We start from the raw sequence: 25063 nt of genomic DNA, 5'->3' as shown, positions 1-25063 counted from the left end.
AGTTGCTAACTGCTCCAGAAGTGGGGTTCCCTACGGCAATTTCTCAGCACCCTCACCCCTCCCTACACAGGCAGCTTGTGCTCTGGGTGCCCCCACTATGTCTTAATAATAATCATCATTATAGTGGTATTTGTTACATGCTTACTACATGCTAAGCACTGTACTAAGCATTGGGGTAGATACGAGATCATCAGGTTGGACATGGTCCCCGTCCCTGTCTGAGGAAGAACAGATATTTCATCACCATTTTTGCCACAAAGGAAATCGAGGCCCAGAGAAGTGAAGTGACTTGCCCAAGGTCACACAGCAGGCAAATGGTGTAGAGTCGGTATTAGAATCCAGGTTTCCTGACTCCCAGGCCCATGTTCTTTCCTGTTCACCACGCTGCTTCCCCCAGCTTCAAGCTGGTTTCCCTCGCAGCCCTGCCCTGGTCCAGCCCCATTCAAGGCCAGTGTGGCAACCACATTCCTAGCCACGTTGTGCACCCTCGTTATCAGGTTTGACTTTTTTCTTTCAGAAACAGTCCAACAGAGGGAGCTACCTGCCTCTGTCTCATCTCTCACAACAGCAAGGGACAAGTCACTGAAAACCTTTGCAAAAAGTGAGTGTAGGAAGGGTGGAGAGAAGAGTTGAGTCAGTGCGGGGAGAGGAGCAGAAGAAGTCTGGTGGAGAGGAGGAGAGTCTGGGGAAGAGTGAAGAGAGACAGTGTGGGGAGAGAGGGTCTGGGGAAGAGTGAAGAGAGACAGCGTGGAGAGAGAGGAAGAAGGGGAGTGGACAGAGGGAGGAGGGCTATTAGAGGGGAGACAGGAGAAAGAGGAAGAGAAAGACATCACAGGAAGAGAAAGCCCAGGCAGTACCAAGCACGAGCACTGAGACCACGATGCTTCTTCGGCTGCTGACACTCCTGCAAGGTTCGGAGAGAGGGGAGGGAGAGTCAGTGGCTGGTAGAGGGGGGTAGAGACAGTGGACGGTTGGGCACTGGGGACTGGGGACGTTCTGTGCTGGGAGGAGTGAATGAAAATTCTCCCAATTTCATCCAGTTACAGTTGAAAGGTCACAAGCCTACGTAGTACTAGGATATGCAGAGTCCATTGTCGAAAGCTCCACAGCCCCTTTGGGGCATTTGCACCATCGAACCGAGTGGACTTATCCTGGTCAAGGATTCCCACAAACAGGAAAGACTGGGAATTAGGCTGAAAATTGGGGTGTCCCACAAGTAGGGGTGCCTGCACTTCTCACCACTGAGCACCAAGCGAGTGGATGTTTGATTATTTGACCTTAGATTACCTTAGATCAAGACCAAGTTTCTTTTTTTTAATGGGATTTGTTAAGCACTTAGTATATCTACCAGCACTGCACTAAGTAAGCCCTGGGGTAGATACAAGCACATTAGGTTGGACCCAATCCATGTCCCACGTGGAACTCAGTCTTAATCCCCATTTTACAGATGAGGGAACTGAGGCACAGAGAAGTGAAATGACTTGCCCAAGGTCACACAGCAGACAAGTGGCACAGCTGGGATCAGAACCCATGTCCTCTGACTCCCAGGCCCATGTTCTTTCCATTAGGCCATGCTGCTTCTCAACTTTCCATTTGGTTTCTTTTAACCCACCCTGCTGGGAGTGGGAAAGAGAGATAAACTTAATGTGGGTGGGGAGGGGCAGGTGCCAGAGGAGAAGGCAGTAGGGATGGAGCCAGGGATTGGTGTGGGGCAGAATTTGGCAGGAGGATGAGGGACTCCCCCTTCCTGAGTTAGGGCTAAGGGGAAAAAGGGTACAAACCCCCTACCCACTCCTCCCAACCTCAGGCCCCCTGTTCACCCGGGCCTTCAACATGGACACCAAGACCCCAGCCATCTACCCTGGGGACCCCAAGGAGGAATTTGGCTACCAAGTGGTGATTGGCCGATCCCAAGAGCAGCCTTGGTAAGTTTCCCCTGCCTGTGTGGCTCCTCCCCAAAGTCCATCCCATTCCGGCTTTCCTGGGCCACTCCACTTCCTCCCTCATCACACTCAAGTCACTTCCTCTTGAAACTCCCAGGGGATTCACAGGGTTTTTCTTCATTCCCCTGGCCCTACCAATGGCCTCATATGGCTCCCCCTCTGCACCCCCAGCCACGTGATATATGAGGGCTCCTGACCCTTTCCCCAACCCAGCCCTGGATTCCTCACTCCCTCTCTGCAACTGGTACCCTCCCCTCCCTGTTTGCTCCTTAGGTTGATGGTGAGTGCCCCCCATGCTACGGATCGTGACGGGAACAGAAATGGAGCCCTGTACCTTTGTAAACATCCTGGAAGTTACTGTCAACCTGTGCCCATGCCCAGTGAGTTGAGGGGTTGGGGAAAGGAACTGGCTAGGCTGGAAAATAGGGGAAGAGAGGCTGGGGGTTAGGGGTGAGTTTGCTGGGCATCTAGGGATAGTGGGAATGCTGCCATGGGTCAGCAGGGAAGCTCAGCAGCATCCCAAACTTGACTCTACCCTAAACATGGCCCTGACTCTCACCTTTTTCTATGAAAGGTGAAAAGGCTACCATTTTTCTACAAAGCCGTTCAGGCCATGTTTTCCTGCTCCTCAAGAACCTCCAGTGGTTGCCCATCTACCTCCTCATCAAACAGAAACTCCTCACCACTGGCTTTAAAGCACTGAATCATTTTACCCCTCCTATCTCACCTCACTACTGTCCTACGACAGTCCAGTCCACGTACTTGCCCTCCGCTAATGCTAACCTCACTGTGCCTCAATCTCATCTGTCTCACCACTGACCTCTCATCCACACCCTGCCCCTGGCATGGAACACCCTCCCTCCTCAAATACGACAGACAATTACTCTCCCCCTTCAAAGCTTTATTGAAGGTACATCTCCTCCAAGAGGCCTTCCCTGACTAAGCCCTCTTTTCCTTTTCTTCAATTCCCTTCTGCATCTCCCTGACTTGCTCCTTTTGTTTATCCTTCTTCCCAGCTCCGCAACACTTATATACATATCTGTAATTTATCTATGTATATTAACGTCTGTCTCTCCCTCTAGATTGCAAGCTCATTGTGGGCAGGGAATGTGACTGTTATATTGTACTTTCCCAAGCCCTTAGTACAATGCTTTGCACACAGTAAGCGCTCAATACATACGATTGACTGACTGACTGATGGACCTTGCCCCTAGTTTTAATCTTAACCCATATCCTGGGCATAGCATTGTCCCCAAGGTCAACTCTGAGCCCAAACATAACCCTGGCTTAATTAAATCTTAACCCTGCCTCTCACATTGTCCCCAACCTCAGTCCTGACCTAATTTAACCCTAACCCTGCCTCTAACACTGTCCCCAAGCTCAACCCTGACACTGAGCATAATACTAGCCTTAAACCTGACCCTGGTTCTTACCCTGACCCCAAGTTCTTCCCTGATCTTATCCACCGTTCTCACTGCCCCAGTCCTCAAGCCTACCCTAGTCAATTGTGGTATTTTTTAAGAGCTTACTATGCACCAAGCATGGAGGAAAGCACTGGAGTAGATGCAGTACAATCAGATCGGTTGCAATCCCAACCCCACATGGGGCTCCCAGTCTCGGGGACCTCAACTCCAGCTCTGGCTATGACCATTTATGAGTGAGTCTTGCCTCCTGAGGGACTGGAGGACCTTCTGTCCTCCGCTGCGGAACAGCATCATAAGAGTTTCAGGAGGGGCTCTGTTACTCAAGCCAACCTGCTAAAGGAAAGTTATTTTCTCTCCTCTCTCTCTCTCTCTCTCTCTCTCTCTCTCTCTCCTGTCCCCATCTTTTCCATCATGTGTCTCTTTCCTTCCCTCTTTTCTCTAAGTTCTGTTCCTCTGCCCCTTCTCCTTTCCCCCTCTTCTGCTCTTTTGGCCCCCACCCTGAACTTCCTGCTCCATCCTCTCTCCCTACTCCTCCCCTCCCACACCTCCCTACCTTCTTCCCCCCTGTCTTGCCCCCCAGACACAGAGAACATCTCTCTGGGCCTCTCTCTCCGATCCGAGGGGACTGCGGGGAGCAAGATCATTGTGAGTAGCCTGAGACAAAGTGGGGAGGGCAGTGGGGAGGGGGTACGGCTCTCGGGTTCCCCTACTGACTTTCATGCTTCCCCACCCCCAGGCTTGTGGTCCTACCCTAATGCGCTGGTGTGAGAGAAACCCCTTCCTCAGCGGGATCTGCTATGTCTTCCAGAGCCCCACCAAGGCCCCCAAGGAGCTTCGCCCCCCACAGCTAGGTAAGGGTCCTCTCCAAGCCAAATGAGAGCAGAGGAGGGAGGAGTAAGTCCTGGGCTCGTACCTTCCAGCCTTGGATCTTGGCTCAGTTACCCCCAGCCCAGGGATATTGGACCCATTCCTGGGGCTGGAAGGGGTGGTCTGCCGGCCTGCCTGCCTCCCCACCTGCCCACCCATCCCCTTGCCCCTATTACTCTCCAATCCAAAGGAGGTTGGCTCCAGCCGGTTGCCAGAGATGGATGTCGTGGGCGACTTCGCTCCCGGAGCCATCCTGAGTCCTCCAAGAACAGACTTGCTTGAACTCCAGGGAGGTGCCAGCCTAAAAGCAGTGTCCCAGAAGCTTTGAAGCCAGGGGATGAGCCATAACTGACTGGGATTGACTCCTTGCAGGCCAATTCCCCCCCCACCCCCCCACCCCGCCGACTCCAAGCTTTTCCCAGTTCAGAACCCCCAGATTTAGAGTAGCCACCAATGGCAGTCAAGAATACCGGACACTCCTTTGCTGACCCCCCATCCCACGCTCCTGAACACCACTTACAAGACCAGCCAGGCTAGTCCCTCTAGAGAGAGCACCGGGCATTTGTCTGGCTTAATTTCCTTGTCCACTTAGAAGTGACCTCTCTCCTATTCCACACCTGCTCGTTACAGGCTGATGGGTAGTAGTTCTCTTGGTGCTCCAGTGTTTCCTCTGCTTTTGCAGTCGGCAATGTCTCCCCCTCTCTCTCTCTCAGGGGCCCCAATTCCTTCTCCCCCACTTGTGTGCATAGTGTCTCCTCACAGTGCCCCCCCACCCACTACCAACCCCTCCAAACCCAACAGAGTGCGTGTCAGGGGTAGATGCTGTGATCCTGTGTGATGACTCCAGCAGTATCAATGAAGAGGACTTCCGGCGTGCCAAGGATTTCATCAGCAGCCTCATTAAGGCTGTCCAAGGTGCCAACATCCAGGTATGGCCGGCCTCTGCCCCTCTGTGCCCAGAAACGTTCATTTTCAGCATGGACTGGGATGGAAGTAGTGTGGTCTAGTGGAAAGAGCCCAGTCCTGGATGCCAGGATGCCTGGTTTCTAACCCCGGCTTCACCGTTCATTTGCTGTATGACCTTGAGCAAGTCACCTAACTTCTCTGGGCCCATTACCCCTCTAGTATTTATCAATCAATCGTATTTATTGAGCGCTTACTATGTGCAGAGCACTGTACTAAGCGCTTGGGAAGTACAAATTGGCATCACATAGAGACAGTCCCTACCCAACAGTGGGCTCACAGTCTAAAAGGGGGAGACAGAGAACAGAACCAAACATACCAACAAAATAAAATAAGTAGGATAGAAATGTACAAGTAAAATAAATAAATAGAGTAATAAATATGTACAACCATATATACATATATACAGGTGCTGTGGGGAAGGGAAGGAGGTAAGACGGGGGGATGGAGAGGGGGACGAGGGGGAGAGGAAAGAAGGGGCTCAGTCTGGGAAGGCCTCCTGGAGAAGGTGAGCTCTCAGCAGGGCCTTGAAGGGAGGAAGAGAGCTAGCTTGGCGGATGGGCAGAGGGAGGGCATTCCAGGCCCTGGGGATGACGTGGGCCGGGGGTCGATGGCGGGACAGGCGAGAGCGAGGTACAGTGAGGAGATTAGTGGTGGAGGAGCGGAGGGTGCGGGCTGGGCAGTAGAAGGAGAGAAGGGAGGTGAGGTAGGAGGGGGCGAGGTGATGGAGAGCCTTGAAGCCCAGGGTGAGGAGTTTCTGCCTGATGTGCAGATTGATCGGTAGCCATTGGAGGTTTTTGAGGAGGGGAGTAATATGTCCAGAGCGTTTCTGGACAAAGATAATCCGGGCAACATTTGTTAAACATTAAGCGCTGGGGGTAAATACAAGATGATCAGATTGGACACAGTCCCTGTCCCACAAGGGGTTCCCAGTCTAAGTAGGAGGGAGAACAGGTATTGAATCCCCACTTTACAGATGAGGAAACTGGAGCACAGAGTAGTTAAGTGACTTGCCCAAGGTCATACAGTAGATGAGTTGGGATTAGAGCCCAGGTCCTCTGACTCTCAGGCCCATGCACCTTCCACTAGCCACTCATCTCCCAACATCCTCAAAACATCCTTATATGTAGGAGAGGGATGGGTATGATTCCCCCCATTTTAGAGGTGAGGAAACTGAGGCCCAGAGCAATTAAGTGACTTGTCCAAGGTCCCACAGCAGGCCAGGCCGGGACTAGAATCTGGATCTCCTGACTCCCAGTCCCATGCTCTTTTCAATGGCCCAAGCTGTCCTCCCCACAATCCTCCTCCCCACCTGGTTTCTCTCCCTTATCTTATCTCCCTCCTTGGCTCTTAGTTCTCTGTGGTCCAATTCGCCACTACCAACTATGTGGTATTTGACTTCAAAAGATACCAGCAGACAAAGGGCAACATTGACAGTGATCTCTACAACTTCCCCCATATTGGGGGCCAAACCCACACCCCTTCGGCTGTTCTCTTTGCCACGTAAGTCTGTCAACCATCCTGCTCTGCAGGCGTGGGAGAAAAGGGCATGTAGAGATAACTGAGAGGCAGTTGGGGGGTGGTGGGGAGGAGGAGGAAGTAGGGGTGGGAAGATAGGGCTGTCCAGGGCACAAACACTCTCACCTCTTCCCTTCTGCTCTCTAGCCAGGACATATTCACCCCTAAGCGGGGGGCCCGGCCCCACACCAAGAAGTTGCTCATCATTCTGACAGACGGGCAGTCCAATGACCACAAAGTCACCTTTGAGGATGCCAACAAGGCTGCTGATGAGGCTGGACTGCTCCGGTTGGCCATTGGAGTATGGAGGGGAAGCTCCAGTCTGCTGGGTCCCACCCCATCCTGGCCTTGTCCCTGCCCTGTCCCCTCCCAGTCTTCAGCTCTACAGAGTAATGCGGGGGCGGGCGGGGGGGGGGGGGGCGGGCGGTGGATTCAGTGGAGGCTCCAGAGGTCCAGTGAAACCTGGCCCCACTCAGAGAGGCTACTGGATCACTGCAAACAATGGGAATAGCCAAGGATAGTGGGATGCCAGGATGTGGATTCAGTAATAATTGTCATAATACCTTGAACATCGGTGATCTTATTTTGTGTTCAAAACAATACCGTGAGGTAGGAAAAGGCAGGTATTGTTGTTTTTCCCAATTTACAGATGAGAAAACTGAGGTCAAGAGAGGTAAAGTGACTTACCCAGGGTCACCTGGCGGGCCACTGGCAGAGCCAGAACTAGAACTGGAACCACAGCTGATAACTCCCAAGAGACCCAGATGATTTTAATTTCTACCAACTCTGTTGTATCAAACTCTCCCGAGCACTTAGTACTGTGTTCTGCTTACAGTAAGCATTCAGTAAATAGCATGGATTGACTGATCGATCAATCGATCGATTGATCCATCCAGGCGATCTGAATGGATCCTGGCAGCTCAAAGAATCCAGGTGCAGTTTTCATTCACCCAGATCCATGTTCCCACCTGCCCTCCCCAACTCCCTGCAATGTCCTCGTCATCCTTCCTGCCCCCTCACCCCTCCCTTCCCCTCCTCGCCAGGTGGGCCGAGCCTTCGATAACTCCATTGCCCAGGAGGAGCTGAAGATCATTGCCTCGCCAGGGGAGGGCAAGGTTTTCCAGGTGGGGGACTTTGGTGCTCTGGTCTCCATCCAGAAACAGCTGCAGGAGAGAATCTTCAGCATTGAAGGTGCAGGGGCTGCTCTGAGGGCCACAGAGGGAGGGGAACTGAGCTGAGGAGCTAAGGGAGGGCATCTCTGCCTGAGTCTCTTCTCTGTTCCTCCCCTGTCCTCCTCCCCTCCACCTCAGGGAGCGAGCAGACGACCAATGCAAGCAGCCTGCAGAAGGAGCTGTCTCAGGCCGGAATCAGCAGCCTCCTCACTGCCGTAAGTGAGAGCCAGGGAGAACCCCAAGATGGCACCCTCCCTCCCAGAACCCTCCAGCAGCTGCTCGAACCTGGAGACCTGCCTGTTTTTCCTCCTCCTCCTAGTCTTTCACAGACCCTGTCTTGTGGAAGGAGGAGTAGAGTGGAAGCAGGGTTCGATCCCAGAGGTCCCTGATCTAAAGAAACAGCCCTGCCTGGCCCCGCTCTGGCCCTCATTCCAGGGAATAAGAGGGGGTGGCAAGCCACAGGTGGGGGACTCCAAAGAGAGACCTAACAGAGGCCTCTGGCTCCCAGGATTCCGTGGTACTGGGGGCTCCTGGGGCCTATGACTGGGCTGGAGGCCTGGAGCTCCTTGAGACCAACGCATCTTGGACCTTCTACAACATTTCTGTGGCCCACAATGGAACCCGTGATGCCTATCTGGGTGAGGCCTTACCCCCCGACCCAACACCCCCTTCTCGTCTTCTGACTTCCACTGTCCCCCTTCCAGCCTGACCCCCTGCTCTCAGGCTTCCTCCTCCCCTGATCTTACCCTGGCCATCCTGAGCTGTGCTTCCCTGACCCCGCCCCCTAGGTTATGCCCTGGCCGAGGCACGGCGTGGGGGGGCCGTGTTCCTGGTGGGGGGAGCACCACGTCACGACTATGTAGGAAGAGTCAGCGTCTTCCTGCACAGAGGGGCGTCTGGGGAACTGCGACATCTTGAAGATGGGGAACAGGTAGAGACACACATTCAGTTGTGTCCCCAACTGAATAGCTCTCCCTCAGCTGGCTTTCCCCAGCTTCCCCACTCCACGCTCTATCTTAGCATGGGCTCTCTGGGCATATGGCTTCCTCCTCCCACATAGCCCAGTTGGGCCTCTGAATCCCCCTAGCTGCCCCAATTCCTACCAAGAGGGTGGGTGAGGGGACCAGAGCTGACATGGGGGTTGGGGGTGGAGCATGCCTTCTGGCACCATTTCACCTAGTCTCACAAGACAGAGACGAGCCCTTCTCTTCTCTTCTGCCCCCATCCCCCTCCCAGCCTTCCCCATGGAGTCCCCCCACCACCAGCCTCTCAGCATCACTCCAGTCAGTCTTTCGTCAGTATTGACTAAGTGCCTACTGGACACAGGGCACTGTGCTGGGTGCTTGAGAGTATACTATCAGAGTAACAGACACAGTCAATCAACGAATGGTGTTTACTGAGCATGTTCTGTGAGCCAAATCCTCTTCTGAGCCCTTGAGAGAATACCCCAGAATTGGTAGGCCCCATCCCTATCCCCCAAGAACTCATAGTCCATCTCATTCCCTGATTGTCTCTCCATGTCCTACTCTCCAGGTGGGCTCATATTTTGGGGCCGAGCTCTGCTCTGTGGACCTGGACAGAGACGGAGACACAGATCTGCTGCTCATCGCGGCCCCACTCTATCATGGACCCCGGATCGGGGGTCTAGTCAGCATCTGCAGCCTCAGTGACCAGGTGTGCAGGAGGGCGGAGGACACGCTGGGGAGAATGGAGGGCCGGAGACGGGGAGGAGGGGCCTGAAGGCTGGGAGGCCACAGGCTGAAGCCTCTCCTCATTTTCCTCCAATTCAGGGACACCTTTCTTGTGGGACCCGGCTCCGTGGGGTCACAGGGAATGTCTTGGGTCACTTTGGAGCAGCACTGGCATCTCTGGGAGATGTGGACGGGGATGGCGTGGGGGATGTGGCAGTGGGAGCCCCCATGGAGGACGAAGGCCAAGGGTCCGTTTACCTGTTCCTTGGAGAGGGCCGGGGACTGCAGGCCCAACCCAGCCAGGTGAGAGCCCGGGCCGTGGCAGGGCAATTGGGGCCCTGCAGCAGCAGGCAATCAATCACGCAGTCGATCCATGGTAATTATTGAATGCTTACTCCGTGCAGAGTACTGAACTAAGCACTTGAAAGAGGACTATACAGCAGAGTTAGTAGGTTCCCTGCCCACAAGAAGCTTACTGTCTAGAGATTGGGTAGGGCCTCCGGTGGTGATCAGTGGAATTCCTTGAATGCTGGGTATGTGCAGTTGATGGACATGATCCCTGCCTTTAGAGAGCTTCCAGTCTAGCAGGGCCATGGTCTTTAAGGATTAGGGTAGCTGGGGAGACAGCGTGGGGAGCAAGGAGAGAGAGTCTGGGCAGTGGGGCTGAGGCATTAGGGTGCCTTGGTGGTGGGAGGGTGAAGCTGAAAGGAGTTTAAGGGGTTGGGGAGAGCAGAGCAAGGCTGAACAGGGGCGGGAGAGGGTTGGGGAGGTGTCGGACCCCCGGACAGTGGGAGCCCAGCTGTGCCCTGTCTCCCCAGCGCATCACTGCTGCAGCCTTGTCTCCAGGGCTTCGGGCCTTTGGGCAGACACTTCACGGAGGAGTGGACGTGAGCGGGGATGGCCTCCCTGACCTAGGCGTGGGGGCCCGGGGCCATGCCGTCCTGCTCAGGTAGGGGCTTGGGAGAGGGCAGGTGTTGGGGCAGCGAAGCAGGGGTAGGGAGGAAGGGCCAGGGCATGGGAGGGAAGAGGCCCAAAGCCTTGTGGGCCCTCTCACTGCTCCCCACCTCTGGGACATGAAGGGGGATGAAACGGGGGAAGAGAGGCAAAGCGGGGGTGGGCTGATTCTGAGCCGGTGTCCCCCACCCCAGGTCCCGCCCTGTATTTGTTGTTGGTGTGTCCCTCTCCGTGCAGCCCACTCGCCTGCCCCCCGATGGGCCCAACTGCCACATCAGCAGTCCCCGTGCCAACCTCACCATCTGCTTCATGACCAACCGCACCACCCCCTCTGGGTCCCTCGGGGGGGAAGGTAACCAGAGCCATGAGGATGGGGGGTCCAGAAGGGACACCATCACACGGTTCCTCCAAGCGTCCTGTTGCCATAGAGACAGAGTCCCGGGCTGGGTGGACCCTGGGTCTGAACCAGCATTGGCACTGCCCACGGGCTTAGGGTTTTCTAGAATGCCACTGAGCACCTTGCCCTGCCAGCCACTGCAGGATGCAGGGGCCTGGTCCTGAGGGTTTCTGTCCCTGGGCTCCTTGCCCGTCCTCTGGGTGTCTTGGAACCCTCAGGCTCTTTGACTCCTAAGGCTCTGACCACTTTATCCTACCTAGTCTCTTGACCTCCCCTTCCTTCTCCCCTCATCCTCTACCTTCAAGTTCCCTCACCCTGAGATGACCATCTTGTTAAGACCTCAAAGTGTGTCAGGAGGAGCGAAAAAGCCAGTGAAGGACAGAGGCAGGGAGATAAAGAAAAAGGGGGGGGGGATGAAGAGGGAACCTGGGTGCAATAGAGGGACAATAGAGGCAAAGAAAGGATTGGGGAGACAAGGGGGAACATACTGACACACACTCAAACAAAAACATACACACTCAGACACACACACACGCACACACATCCATTTGTGAAGATGTCACTGATGGTATATTACTTCTTTTTTTCTAACTGAAAAATATCAACGTGAATTCCATGACCCAACCACATTGCATACGCACAAATTCTGTCCCTTGACAGGCTGTCCTGTTTGATGCTGCTGCTTTTGCTTTTGCCTCCTGGCCTTGTGAGCCCTGTGAAGTTTCCACTTGCAAAGAGCCACTCCTTTCCCAGTTGCAGGGCTCCAGGCTCGTGTCTTGGTGACAATTGACTCCCAGTCTCCAGCTGGAAAGCAGCATTGTCTGAGGTCTTGTTCTACCGGATCCTTAACTGGTTTCCTCTGTCCTCCTGGCTTTTGGCTTCCCAATTTCAGCTCACTACAGAGCAGCTGCTTGGATACCCTGCTATCGTCCCTTCTCCTCACGAGTCCCACCCAGCGTAGTTGTGTTGAGGTGAGCATAGATCCATTCATTCATTCAATCGTATTTATTGAGCACTTACTGTGTGCAGAGCACTGTACTAGACACATATATACATCTAGATGTGCAGGCACCACTCACTTGCCCCCCACACACACACACACGTGTGTGCACCCATACACATACACACACTTATTGGAGGGATTACAACATGACCTTCCTTGGAAGGAGCTCCAGACCCAGAGTCAGAAGACCTGGGTTCTAATCAGGTGCCACTGAGCCTCAGGAATCCTGACCCCCCACCGCGTGTTTCCCAATCTCTCTTGGGTGTTTCGACCTCCACACCACCTCCTCCACCTTCCTCCTCCCCAGCTCATCTACTCATCCCTCACTTTCAAATCTCCCACCTCCAACCCCTGATTCATGCTTTTCCCCTGGCCTGGAACTCCCTTCCGCTCAAATCCACCAGTCCACAGCTCTCTCCATCTTCAAAGCCCACCTTAAAGAGCCCACCTCCTCCTCCAAGAAGCCTTCCCTGATTAAGCCTCCCAGATCAGGTCATCCCGTAACAGCCACCCATAACAACCAACCCCATCTATTTATTTTTCCCATTGGTTCATTTTTCCATCCTCTTTTGGTTATCTCCATTTGTGTATTTATGCTTTTCCTCCTCCTCCTCCTGGGTTTATTTCATTTCTACCCATATCCCCCATTAGATCGTAAACTTCTCCTTTTATTGCACAAAGTCTTGCATGCAGTGCTATGGTGCAGAGACGATGCAGCTGACAGTGAGGTTGTGTCTGTGAGTGTAGGTGCCTGCTAAACTGCTTGTGATTGAATGCCTGAAAGAATGGAATGAAAGTCACCCCAGGCCAAGCCAAGAATAGGGATCAGTGTCCCTTCTGCCCCCCACCTCCTCCCCCCACAGCCTTCTCCTGCTCCATTCCAGCTGGAGGTAGACCAGGAGCCCAGTCTCAGTCTTAGCATCCCCTCCCCAACAGCCTCAAGCATCCCGCAGTTATAAAAAGAATAGTGGTATTTACTCAATGCTTATTATGTGTCAGGAGCTGGGGTAGATGTGAGATCATCAGATCAGACACGGTACCTGGCCCACATGGTGCTCGCAGTGTAAGGGGGAAGGAGAAGAGGTCTCGAATCCCCATTTTACAGATAACTTCTCTGGGTCTCAGTTTCCTTAAGTAATTTGCCCAAGGTCACAGAGTAGGCAAGTGGCAGAACCAGGAATAGGACCCAGAAGCCCTGACTTTCAATCCTGTGCTCTTTCCACTAAGCCACACTGCTTCTCACGGCATGCACTCTGGGGGCCGGGCCGGGCCCCAGGACTTCCTCTCCCACCTTCATCTCTGTCCCAAACCTGCTCTTCTCCCAGGTGCCCTCATGCTGCCCATCTCCTACTCTCTGTACCTGGATGTGGGGAAGGACCAGAGCCGCCTGCTGGTGCCCTCCAGGGAACGGGGCCTGGTTTCTTCGCTGGCACTGAGTCCCGGTACTCAATGTGTCGTGCATGTGCTGCTCACGCCGGTGAGTGACCGCTGAGATGCCCCACCACCCCGTCCTTCCTGTCTCCCAGCCCTCTGTGTCCAGTGACCCTTTGCTCTCCCACAGCATTGTCTGGCAGACACCTTATCCCCCGTGCTATTAAGAGTCAACTTCTCCATGGTAAGGGATCCGGGGACCAGAGCCCAAGGGTTAGCGCCTGTCCTGCATCCTAGGAGCAACACCACCACCCTGGAACAGGTACTAGCGTGGAGAGAAGCTCTACTGGGAACTCACAAGGGCATGGGCTGGGGGAAGGACAGAGGGAGGAGGAAGAGGAGACATAGTCTCTGCCCTCGAGGGTCTGCCAGCTTAATGTAGGAGATGGGGTGTATGCATGCGCACACGCACACACACACACATACACACTCTGGACTGGGCACTATCAGAGGTGTTTGTTGGGAGGATTGCATTGACAAGATATAGATGGGATTAATCTGGACAGGCTTTCAAGAGGTACTGGGTTTTCCATAGGGCTTGAAAAGAGAGGAGGAGCCTGGTGAAGAGGTGCAAAAGTGTCACAAGTGTGGGGAATGGCATGGGTAGGGCTAAGGGACTCCTTAGTTTGGGTGTGAAACTCGGTGGTGATTACGGAATCTCCAGATGAGTTGTGCCCTCCTCTCCCTCAGGTCCTCATTGATCATGCCTGTGGGGAGGATGAGATCTGCACAGCTGACCTGACCGTCAGATTCAATTTTTCAGGGTGAGGAGGGCAGGACTCCTGGCTGAGGAAAGAGATATGGGCACAAGGGAGAGAGGCACTTTGTGGGGGAAGGGGGTTAAGGGTGGGCTCCTAAGCTGTGAGATGACAATGGGGATGGTGAGGGGGGAGCTGCGGGAAGCCTGCGGTCCCTCACCCACCCTGTCTTTAGGGCCTCATCCTTGCAGCTGGCCTCTGAAGCTGAGCTGTCCCTCACTGTGCAGCTCACCAACATCAGGGAGACGGCTCTGAGGCCCAGCCTGCACATTGCTTACCCATCCATCCTCACCTTCTCCCGGGTGACCGTCCTGCAGGTGAGCCGTCCCTTCCTGAGCTCTTCACCCACTCAATCAATCAATCAATCCACCAATTGGTGGTATTTATGGAGCACTTAATCTGTGCAGAGTACTTTTCAAATGCTTGGGAGAGTACAGAAGAATTAGTAAACATGATCCCTGCCCTCAAGGAGCTTCCAGTCTAGCAGAGGAGACAGACACTAAAATGAATTCCAGGTAGGGGAAGCAATCAAGCATAAAGCTTTGAATGGAAGTGCGACAGCCATCTGTTGCCATCTTATACTTCCCAAGCGCTTAGTACAGTGCTCTGCACACAGTAAGTGCTCAATAAATACGATTGATTGATTGACAGTACCCAAGTGCCTAGATGATGTGAAAGCAAGGAAGGGGCAGTAGCAGGAGGGATTGGGTGGGGAGATGAGAGATCAATCAAGGAAGGTTTCCTGGAGATGTAACGTTAGTAGAGCTTTGAAGATGGGGAAAGTGCTTGTCTATCAGATATGAAACTGGAGGGAGTTCCTGGCCAGAGGGAAGATGCACTCGAAGGGACAATGGTGAGACAGAAGAAATCAAAGTACAGTGAGTAGGTTGGCATTGAGAAGCCAAGTGTGCTGGCTGGGTTACAGCAGGAGATCAGCAAGGTTAGGTAAGAGGGGGTGCCTTAAAGCCTGTGGTCAGAAGTTTCTGCTTGGTTTGGGGATGGATGGGCAATCCCTGGAGATCCTTGAGAAGTGGGGAGATGTGCACAGAATGATATATTAGGAAAATGACCCAGGCAGCAGAGTGAAGTCTGACCTGGTGAGGGCTCCCCAGCCTGCTCTCTTCACTCCTCCCACACTCACCTCCCCACTATGCTTCCCTCTTGGTCTTCTCACCTCTGACTCCTCACTCATACTCTTCTCCTGGCCTATAATTCCCTTCCTGCAAAACCACCAGACCTTAGACCTTCCCACCCACTTTCATAGCCCTCCAAAAATCCCACCTCCTCCAGGAAGCCTCCCCTGCTTAATTCCTACCACCCCACGTTGCATTAAGCCAACGGTCACCCTCGGCACTTATGTATTCTCAGCATTCTCAGCACTTAGGTAGGTGAGTAGAATATAGTGATCTCTGCATGCTTCTTTATTAATCCACATCGTCTACCATACTCATACAATTCTATTAGCCATATCCTTGTATCCCTCTGATCCCCCTTTTTGTAAAGCATCTGTGTCTGTCTATATCTCCCAAGAGATTGTAACTCTTTGAGGGCAAAGACTATGCCTTTTACTTCTGTTGTACTCTCCCAAATGCTTAGTACAGTGTTCTGCCCACAGCAGGAGCTCAGTAAATATTACGAGGGATTGAGTGGACGGGTTTCTGTCTCCTGCAGGCCAGCCAGCCGCTCTCCTTGAGTTGTGAGGGTCCAGGAGAGTGGACAAACTGCACCTTGACACCCCCCGCCCTCTGGGGGGGAACAAAGGTGAGGCCCCGTGTGGGGAGAGAGGGAGAGAAATGGGGAGAGGGAGGGGAGCCAGACCTGATTATTCTCTGGGATTTGGTGTCACCTCCCCTCCCCTCTCCTCCACCCACAGGCCCTGCTCCTCTTTAGCTTCCGGGTGATACCTGACTTGTCCTGGCTAGGTGGAGCCGCCCAGATCATCGTCACTGCCCACAGGTGGGAATGGGAAGAGGACATAATCAATAGGGGGGCAAATGGGCAGATCTATCCAGATGTTTGTGTGTGGGAGGTGCCATCCAGATGTTTTCCGGAGGAGGAGAAACGGGGACCCGGGGCGGGGGGTGGCATTTTGAGTCAGGTAAGTTCTGTCCAAAAGTAGGCATGGGTGACGATGACTCTGCCCAAATGAGTGTATTGAGCAGGGGAAGGAGGAAGTGTTGGAGGCTATCGCTCTCAGAGACAAGGGACATGGAGTAGGAGGAGCCAGATGTGTGGGTTCATTTATGCAGGTAGCTGTGGGAGGGAGGAGGGGGCTGGACAGAAGGAGAAGGAGAGTGTGGGAGAGTGAAGGGGAATGCCAAGAGGCGGAAGGAAAAAGGAGGGAACAAAGAGATGAGGTCTGGAGGAGGCTGAATTCATCCCTTTGGCCCATGCCACAGTGACAACGAGGAGCCCCAGACCCTGGAAGACAATCGTGCCTTAAGGGCAATTCCGGTGTTGAGACCTGTGGGCATAATCATCATGGGGTGAGATCGGTCGGCTCAGACCACCCCCATTTCCCGACTGCCACCCTTCTGACCCTACTTTCTCCTCAGCTCCAGCTTCCCATCTCCCCATCTCTCCTCCACCCAGTGTCCAAACCTGGTGCTCCCCCACCCCTGACCCTGGCTTCTCCTTGGGAGCCCTCCTCCCAGATCTTGTGCCTTCCTTGTGATCCATCCCTTTCCCTTCCTCCTCCCTTCTTTCCTGTCTCTGTTCCCCCAAACCCATGGCCTCCAATCTCCTTTCCACCAGTGGGGACTCTACTCCTTACCTCAACTTCACAGCAGAGGCCCCCGAACACCGGCTGCTCACCCATTCCTATCAGGTGAGAATCCTCCTCCCTCTCCAGGTCCCGTGATCCTGGTGGGGCCAGAGCAAAGAGGTTCTGTAGGGAGAAGAGGAAGGGAAGGAAGGATGGAGAAAGGACAGACAGAAGGAGGGAGGAAAGGAGGAAGAGAGAGAGAAGGGGTGGACAGGGGAGAGAGGGAGGAAGGAAGGGTTGGACAGAGGAAGGACGGAGGTGGGATGGAGGGAGAGAGAGATAGGAAGGAAGGTCTGGATGGATGGAGGGAGGAGATTTTGTTGGTGTTACTAAGTCCTTTCTCACGCTCCCTGCATCCTCCCCTTTCTCCACCAGGTTCAGAGTCTGGGCCCCTCTGTTGTTCAGGTCAATGTGACCCTAAAATTCCCCTTGGTCTTGGAGTCTGGTTTCCAGTGGAAAGGAGTCCTTGGTCCTGTGGTGAGAGATGGGTGTGGGAATCCCAAGGCCACAACCCAGGGAAGGACTCTAAAAAGGTGGGGGGGGGGGAGGGTGCTGGTCCCTCATTCCTACTCCTCTGCCTGAAACCCTGAGTCTTTCTGGAGAGAAGGTGGGGTCCAGTGTGTGTCAGGACCCTGGACATGAGGTGTTCTGGGCGTTCTACCTCCAGGACCCTACCGTGACCTGCCAGACCTTTAATAGGTCGAAGCAGCATGGGAGAGACGAATCTTCCGAGAAACAACCCATGGTAAGAAAGGCCCAGCCACTCGGGTTTGAAATGCTGCTTATTCTGGGAATAGGGGGGGCTTCCCTAAAGGATCAGGGGCCACAACTGGGAAAAGCAACTGGTCTCAGTTCACACGGATTCTGCTTTTATGAGTGTGCCGCTCACTTGGAATAAAGCCAGAGTAAGCAGTTCTGAGCCTCCACAGGCGATCTCACCCTGGACAGGGATTTGAGGAAGACAGGGGCCACTTGATTTAAGGGAATTACAAAGCAATCAGTCAGATGGTCAGCCATCCATCTGTCTGTACTAAGCACCTGCTGTGTGCAATGCCCTGCTCAAGGCCCCAGAAGAAGAAGACAAGGGCCCCTGTCTTTGAGTAGCTGAGAGTCGAACTGGAGTGACAGGACAGACACAGACAAGTAGCCCTAAATTGCAAGTGACAGGGGCATAGAAGCAGCATGGCCAAGTGCAAAGAGCATGGGCCTGGAAGTCAGAGGACCTGGGTTCTGAATGCGACTCTGCCACTTACCTGCTGAGTGACCATGGGCAAGTCACTTCACTTCTCTGTGTCTCAGTTTCCTCCTCTGCAAAATGGGGATTCAGTACCCATTCCCCCTTCTACTTAAAATGTGAGCTTCATGTGTGACCTGATTATCTTGTATCTATGCCAATGCTTAGTACAGTGCTTGGCACATAGTAAGTGCTTAACAAATGCCATGATTATTGTTATTAATAATAATAATAATAATTTAACAGATCTTCAGAGGCTCTGTCCATACTTCTAGCTAGTAATGACATTACTGCAGCCCTCAGTGTCTGGGAGAGGGGAAGGGGAGGAACTAGAAAGTTCAGTGACATGTGATGGGTTTCACTTGGAAGGCTTCGTGAAGGAGGTGAATAGTGGGTTTTTGAAGGAGGAGAGGGATGGCATTTGGAACAGGGGCTGGGAGTGGCTTGAGAAACACCACGTTGGCAGGAGACACTCAGGAAGGGAGAGAGCCATGTATTCTGTTCCACTTAGGACAAGCTTGGCTGTAGAGGGGCTTCAATCTGCAGTTGGATCCAATGTAAAATCCCCTCTATGGCAGCCAATGACAGAGTCACCTTCAGCTTCTCTGGAGATTTGCTTCCTCAAGAGCCAGGACTTATGGTAATGGGACAGGGAGGGAGATGGTTGGGGCAGGGAGGGAGATGGTTGGGGCAGGGATGTGGCTGGGTCCTGGGCTAGAAGCACCTCTCCTAATCTCTCCATTTAGCCACATGCTCCCTTAGGCAACTGTCTTGACATCTGATCAAAATCCCTCCTGCTGCAGCCTTGAACTCTATTTCTCGCCTTTACTCCTGGCAGAATAGCCCCAGTTCTGCAATTCCTTTAGTCGTGTCCCCTAGGTCTCATTTTTTAACCCTTTAGTGCTTCGTGCCTCTCTCTCCCCGGGCCCACCTGAAGGCAGTCTGTCCAAACCCCCAGCCCCTGCTGCTTGCAGGAGTGGGCTGATCTGATGGGAAGATGTGTGTCTCTGGTCTGTCCCCACAGCTGAAGGCCGGCATCCTGACACTCCAGAGTGAGGCTGCTGTACAGATAGATGAAACCAAATATTTCCAGACCCAAGCAGAACTGTTTTCGCACAGCCAGGTGAGGGGCCCAGTCACTGCTGACTGGACCTGCAAACCATCAGCCCAGGGGGTGATAACAGCCTCACGGCTGCTATTTATTACTCTATTCATTTGTTTATTACTCTATTACTCTATTTTATTTTATTACTGTATTTATTACTCTGTTTATTTTACTTGTACATATTTACTATTCTATTTATTTTGTTAATAATGTGCATCTAGCTTTATTTTTATTTATTCTGATGACTTGACACCTGCCCACATGATTTGTTTTGTTGTCTGCCTCCCCCTTCTAAACTGTGAGCCCGTTGTTGGTTAGGGACCGTCTCTATATGTTGCCAACTTGTACTTCCCAAGCGCTTAGTACAGTGCTCTGCACACAGTAAGCCCTCAATAAATATGATTGAATGAATGAACGGGCTGACTGGGTGCTGGGCATCTCCAGGAAGGAGGGAGAAGCCAAGTCAAAGGGCAGAGTTTGGCCCCTGTATATGACCAAGGTGTGCCCCAACCTGGAACACCTCTGGCAGTTCTGGTCATGGCTCATGGGAAGATCAGAACAGAGCCAGAACAGGGACAGAGGAGGCCAACCAAGACAGACAGGGGATGGGGCAACTTCCACGGGAGGAAAGACTCGAATGGGCTAGGATTGTTCAATCTAGAAAGGCACAGGCTAGGAAGGGAAAGGATTGAAATTTACACTGTCTTGAAGGATGTGGACAGGGAGAGCTCAAGATCCCACAACCCCTTGGTGAGGGGGGACTGCCTTGTTGAGGCTTGAGGGTGGTAGCCTCAAAACAAAAAAGGAAATCAATCAATAAGTCATATTTATTGGGTGCTTATTGAATGTGGAGCACTGTACTAAGCACTTGGGAGAGTACAATACAACAGAGTTGGTAGACACGTTCCCTGCCCACAAGGATCTTACAATCTAGAGGGAGAGGCAGACATTAAATAAATACAAATAAATATTTTTTGGAAGCACTCTTTTCCTGTAGCAGAGGAGAGGAGGTGTAAAGAAATGGAATTTGTGTGGTGTAGGTGGAAAGCACCAATAAAATGCAAGAAGAGTTTGGATAAAAGTTTTCAACAATAGATCCATGATGAGCTACTTGAGAGAAAGTCAGGGATGGGGAGGGGAGATTCGGTGGGTTTGGATGGTCCATCCCTAAGCAGGAGGATGGAAGCCCAGGAGGACAACCAGCACGTGTTTGAAGCAACATTAGCCTAGTAGAAAGAGCATGAGCCAGGGAGTCAAGGGACCTGGGTTCATATCCTGGCTCTGCCACTTGCCTGCAGTCATTTAACTTCTGGGCCTCAATTCCTCATCTGTAAAATGGGGATTCAATACCTAATCTACCCACTCTTAAACTGTGAGCCCCACGTGGGATAGGGACTGTGTCCAATCTGATGGTATTGTATGTAGTTCAGCACTTAGCATAGTGCTTGGCCCATGATAAGTATTTACTATTATGGTTTTGCCAAATATCTTGTTGCCATGGAACTGGAACCCATGGCTGGATGGGCAGTGCCCAAGGACTGTTGGAGAAGGATGGAGAGACTGGCCAGGTATGAGAGAAGGTGCTTTGAGTGTCTGGGCCTGATGGGTATGTGCCTGAGACCCAGACATAAACTGGAGGTTGTGGGGAGACAGTCCATTTCTGGGGACCTTAGGAGGGTTCTGGGATGGAGGGAGGGAAAGAAGAGAGGAGTCTGGAGCTGGAAAGCTAGCCAGACTCCTGGGTCCTGGCCAGGATCAAAACATCTGATCCACCTCTTCCAGGTCAAAACAGACCTGGAGCTGCTCGCCTCTCCCAGGATGGGCCATGTTATCGCTGCAAGCACCATTGGAGGCCTCCTCGTCCTGGGAATCATTGCTGGGGTCCTCTACAAGGTGGGCCCCTCCCCCTGCCTCTCCAGCCCCTCCCTGTCTCCTGGGCTCTGCTTCCAACTCACTCTCCCCTGCTCTCTTTGCTCTCTCTCTTTCCAGTTTGGATTCTTCCAGCGGTCCAAGCACCAGGTGGAAGGTGAAGTTCCCAACTCTACGGAGTCTACTGTGGTGCAGGACCCAGAACCCCCCCAACCCACTGCCCCTGGAGAGTCAGTGAGCCCAAAGGGAGCTGGAATGGAAGGCTGCTGAGGGATTCCTGACCCCAACCATTCCACCTGGGCCCCACTGCTTCCCCCCTCCACCACCACCTGCTCTGAGTGTGAATCTAAGGGATCAGATGTTGCCCTCCTGCTCTGAGCTTCCCCCACCCATTCCCCTAACCACCCAAGTATTCATTCATTCATTCAATTGTATTTATTGAGTGCTTACTGTGTACAGAGCACTGTCTAAGCACTTGGAAAGTATACAATTTGGCAACAGATAGCGACAGTCCCTATCCAACAATGGGCTCACAGTCTAGAAGGGGGAGACAGACAACAAAATAAAACAAGTAGACAGGTGTCAATGTCATCAAAATAGATAAATAGAACTGTAGGCATATGCACATCATTAATAAAATAAATAGATTAATAAATATGTAATAATAATAATGATGATGGTATTTGTTAAGCGCTTACTATGTGCCAAGCACTGTTCTAAGTTCTGGACAAATATACACAAGTGCTGTGGAGAGGGGAAGGGGGAAGGGCAGAGGGAGGGAGTGGGGGCGGTGGGGAGGGGAGGAGGAGCAGAGGAAAAAGGGGGGCTCAGTCTTGGAAGGCCTCCTGGAAGAGGTGAGCTCTCAGTAGGGCTTTGAAGGGAGGAAGAGAGCGAGTTTGGTGGATGTGTGGAGGGAGGGCATTCCAGGCCAGAAGTAGGACATGGGTCAGGGGTCGATGGCGGGACAGGTGAGAACAAGGCATAATGAGGAGGTTAGCAGCAGAGGAGCGGAGTGTGCGGGCTGGGCTTTAGAAGGGGAGAAGGGAGGTGAGGTAGGAAGGGGTGAGGTGATGAAGAGCTTTGAAGCCAATAGTGAGGAGTTTTTGCTTCATGTGAAGGTTGATAGGCAACCACTGGAAATTTTTGAGGAGGGGAGTGACATGCCTAGAGCGATTCTGTAGAAAGAAAGGCCAGTAGTAGTAGTAGTAGTAGTAGTGAAAGACCACATGGGGTGAGGCACTGCACTCAGATCTTGGGAAGTACAGAATAACCAAGTGACCCATTTCTTGCCCACAAAGAGCTTACACTCGAAAGGGGGTGACAACTATTTACAAATATTTAGAAGTAGAATGGTTGAAATAAACAGTTGAGTACACCTCTATACATGGAACGTGTAAGTGCTAAGTGGTAGAGCTGGCTGAAGGGATGATATAGCTCGGAGAAAGCTTGTTGGAGGAGGTGGGATTTCAGGATGACTCTGAGTGTGGAGAGAGCTGATGGGGTCCATATAATTGGGGTGGGGAGGGGGCTCCAAGCCAGGGGAACAGCATGAGTGAGAGGATGGAGGCAGGTGAGTCATGAGTGAGGGACAGCTAGAAGTTCAATTTGGTACAAAGAAAGAAAGAAGTTTGGGGATATGGTGGGTGAAGAGAGCAGATGGGTAATGTAGAGCCAGGTGGTGGAGAGCCCTGAAGCTGATTATGAGGAGTTTTTATGTGTTGAGGAAAGCTATAGGAAGGCAGCGGAGGGTTTTGAGAAGAAAAGAGAGGTGGGCCGAGCGACGTTTTAGGAAGATGAGTCATGCAGCAACAGAAAAGAATAGCTCTCTTTTAGCAAAAGTTTCACGTGGAAAGAGAGACAGGGAGGCAAAAGAGAAAGTGCCAGTGAGTAGAAACAATAAGTACAGTAACACAGCAAGGACCAATGTTTTTGTGTGTTCATTTGGCCAGGACAGTGGGTCCCACATTGGCCTTTTCAGCCCCTCCCACGTGCACTCCTAGGTTGACTTCACCATGATTCTTCTTAGCATATATATATTCTAAATATACGAATATATTCTAAAAATACTCTACATATGTGTATAGAGAGAGAGAGAGAAATGGAGGGAGAGAGATTGGAAAGGGTAAGGCTGGAGGCTAATGCAAGAGTCTAGCTGAGGCAAGACCAGAACTTGTACCAAGGTGGTAGCAGTTTGGATAGAGAAGAAGGGAAATGTGCAAGAAAAAATTGCTGGATTGTCTAGTAGTCTGAATATGAGAGTTGCACAAATTCTCTGCTCAGACCTACTCAGTAAGCAGCTGGTTCTCGCACTCTGCCTCCCAGGCTGGTGAGGTGCCAGTCTACATGGCTGGGAGCCAAGACCAACACTTACATTCAACACCATTGCCTGAACCAGGGTAGAATGGATGTCCTCCCTTTCCCTTCCCACAAGCATCAGCTTTGGGGGACCTTCAGAGGTTCTAGGAGGGGAAAGGGGATATATGCAAAGGCAGTCAACCAGTGCCTCTTCTAAAACCCCCTTGGTTTCATCTCGCTGGCCCCTGGATTTTTCTCACCATTTCTTCCCCCATCTCAAGTGGAAGAGGAAGTGTATGACAGCCCCTCTCTCTACGCAGAAATCAAACCATACTCAGGTTTCCTGCCCGCTCCCTCTCACCCCCAGCATTTTCTGTTTTCACTCATTGCTGAGGTCCCACCACTAGCCAAGCAGAGGGTTAGGGGAGGAGGTGGGAGGAGGGGCAGTGGGGCTCTGGCAGGGCGGCCAAGGCAGGGGAGGAGCATTGAAAAATCTGCGCTCTGTTTCTGCAGACACCACAAGGCCACATCCGTCTACGCAGCCTGAGTGACACCCTCCCCTGGCCTGCTCTGCTCAACCCCAGTTCAAACTTTCTGCTGTTCCCTTGGGACAGGACAGGCAAAAGGGCAACTGAGAGGCAGAAGGCAGAGGAAGGGGGAGAGAGAAGCATGCAGAGGAAGAAGTAGATGAAAAAGAGGGCTCTTTGAAGCTCTCACCCCCATGCCCTGCAGGCTACAGGTTTAGCCTTCTCTTCCCTGTCCTTCCGTGGGTGCAGTCACAGCCCAGCCAACCCTGAAGCTGCCTGGGTGAGAAGTTTGTGAGCAGGAAGAGGGCTCTAGTCAGCCCACTCGCTCCCACTGCTGCAGCAGCTGCAGTAAATGAAAGTAGTTGGGAGGATGGGGGCGTGCAAAAGGGGAAGGGAAAGCTGAGACATGGGTGCTTAAGTGACGAAGCCCAGTTCTGCCCCCCTCCCTTCCACCTCTGTCTCCTCCTGGCCTTCCCCTCTGCCCACCCCCTGGGCCGAAAGACAATTTGGGTTTCTTGGGGGAAGCACATGCTCCGCTGCTCTCTCACCCTCCACCCCTCCCAGGCTGGCCTTCCTCCTCCCCGGTCTCTGAATGCCTGGTATATTTGTCCCTAATCTGGCCTCAGAGAGAGATTGTCTGGATCCAGGGGAGCTTGGGAACAGAACTGTGGACTGTGTCAATTGCCAGACACGATTTCTTTTGAAAGATGGAGGCCCAAACAGTGCCATGCCCCCTTGTCCTTGGGGTAGTTCAAGCTTGGGCCCTGGGATTGGAGTTCGGATCCAGAATAGAGACTCTATCAAAATTCAGTGGGACCATGATACCCTGAGAACATGCTTGTGCCCTTAGGCATGAAAAGCAAGCAGCACCACCACAGGACAGCAAAGACTAGACTGGAAGCTCCTTGAGGGTGCAAGGATCTTAGCTACTAACTCTATTGAACTCTTTCAAGTGCTTAGTCCAATGCCCTGCACAGAGTAAGTGCTCAGTAAATACCACTGATGGACTGGTTTATTCAATTGTAAGCGTCTCGAGGATAGGGACTGTGTCTTATACTCCTACTGTACCCCCCAAAGCCTCTAAGTACTCTGCCTCCGGTAGATACTTAATCAATACTACCAATTGATGTCAGCAATTCCTCCTTTGC

At 52.6% G+C, this 25063-nt stretch overlaps 1 protein-coding gene across 1 annotated transcript; it reads left to right on the top strand.

Moving 5' to 3' along the window:
• Positions 1-856: 856 nt before the first annotated feature.
• LOC119949965 (integrin alpha-X-like) lies at positions 857-23967 on the top strand. Its single transcript, XM_038771821.1, has 31 exons — positions 857-911; positions 1808-1925; positions 2217-2323; positions 3948-4012; positions 4104-4218; positions 5036-5163; positions 6552-6700; positions 6863-7016; positions 7759-7906; positions 8026-8102; positions 8396-8525; positions 8676-8818; positions 9421-9561; positions 9678-9881; positions 10397-10527; positions 10727-10884; positions 13258-13409; positions 13494-13625; positions 14054-14127; positions 14297-14438; positions 15793-15882; positions 15995-16077; positions 16521-16607; positions 16876-16948; positions 17261-17362; positions 17553-17630; positions 18631-18759; positions 19144-19242; positions 21007-21117; positions 21214-21250; positions 23902-23967. Exons 1-31 carry the CDS (start codon positions 881-883, stop codon positions 23937-23939), a joined length of 3426 nt encoding a protein of 1141 aa, XP_038627749.1. The 5' UTR covers positions 857-880; the 3' UTR covers positions 23940-23967.
• Positions 23968-25063: the final 1096 nt, after the last annotated feature.

Source organism: Tachyglossus aculeatus, chromosome X1 (genome assembly GCF_015852505.1).
Source record: "Tachyglossus aculeatus isolate mTacAcu1 chromosome X1, mTacAcu1.pri, whole genome shotgun sequence".
Taxonomy (NCBI): Eukaryota; Metazoa; Chordata; class Mammalia; order Monotremata; family Tachyglossidae; genus Tachyglossus; species Tachyglossus aculeatus.
The sequence above is the reverse complement of the archived record's forward strand: the minus strand, read 5'-3'. Positions and strand labels throughout refer to the sequence as shown.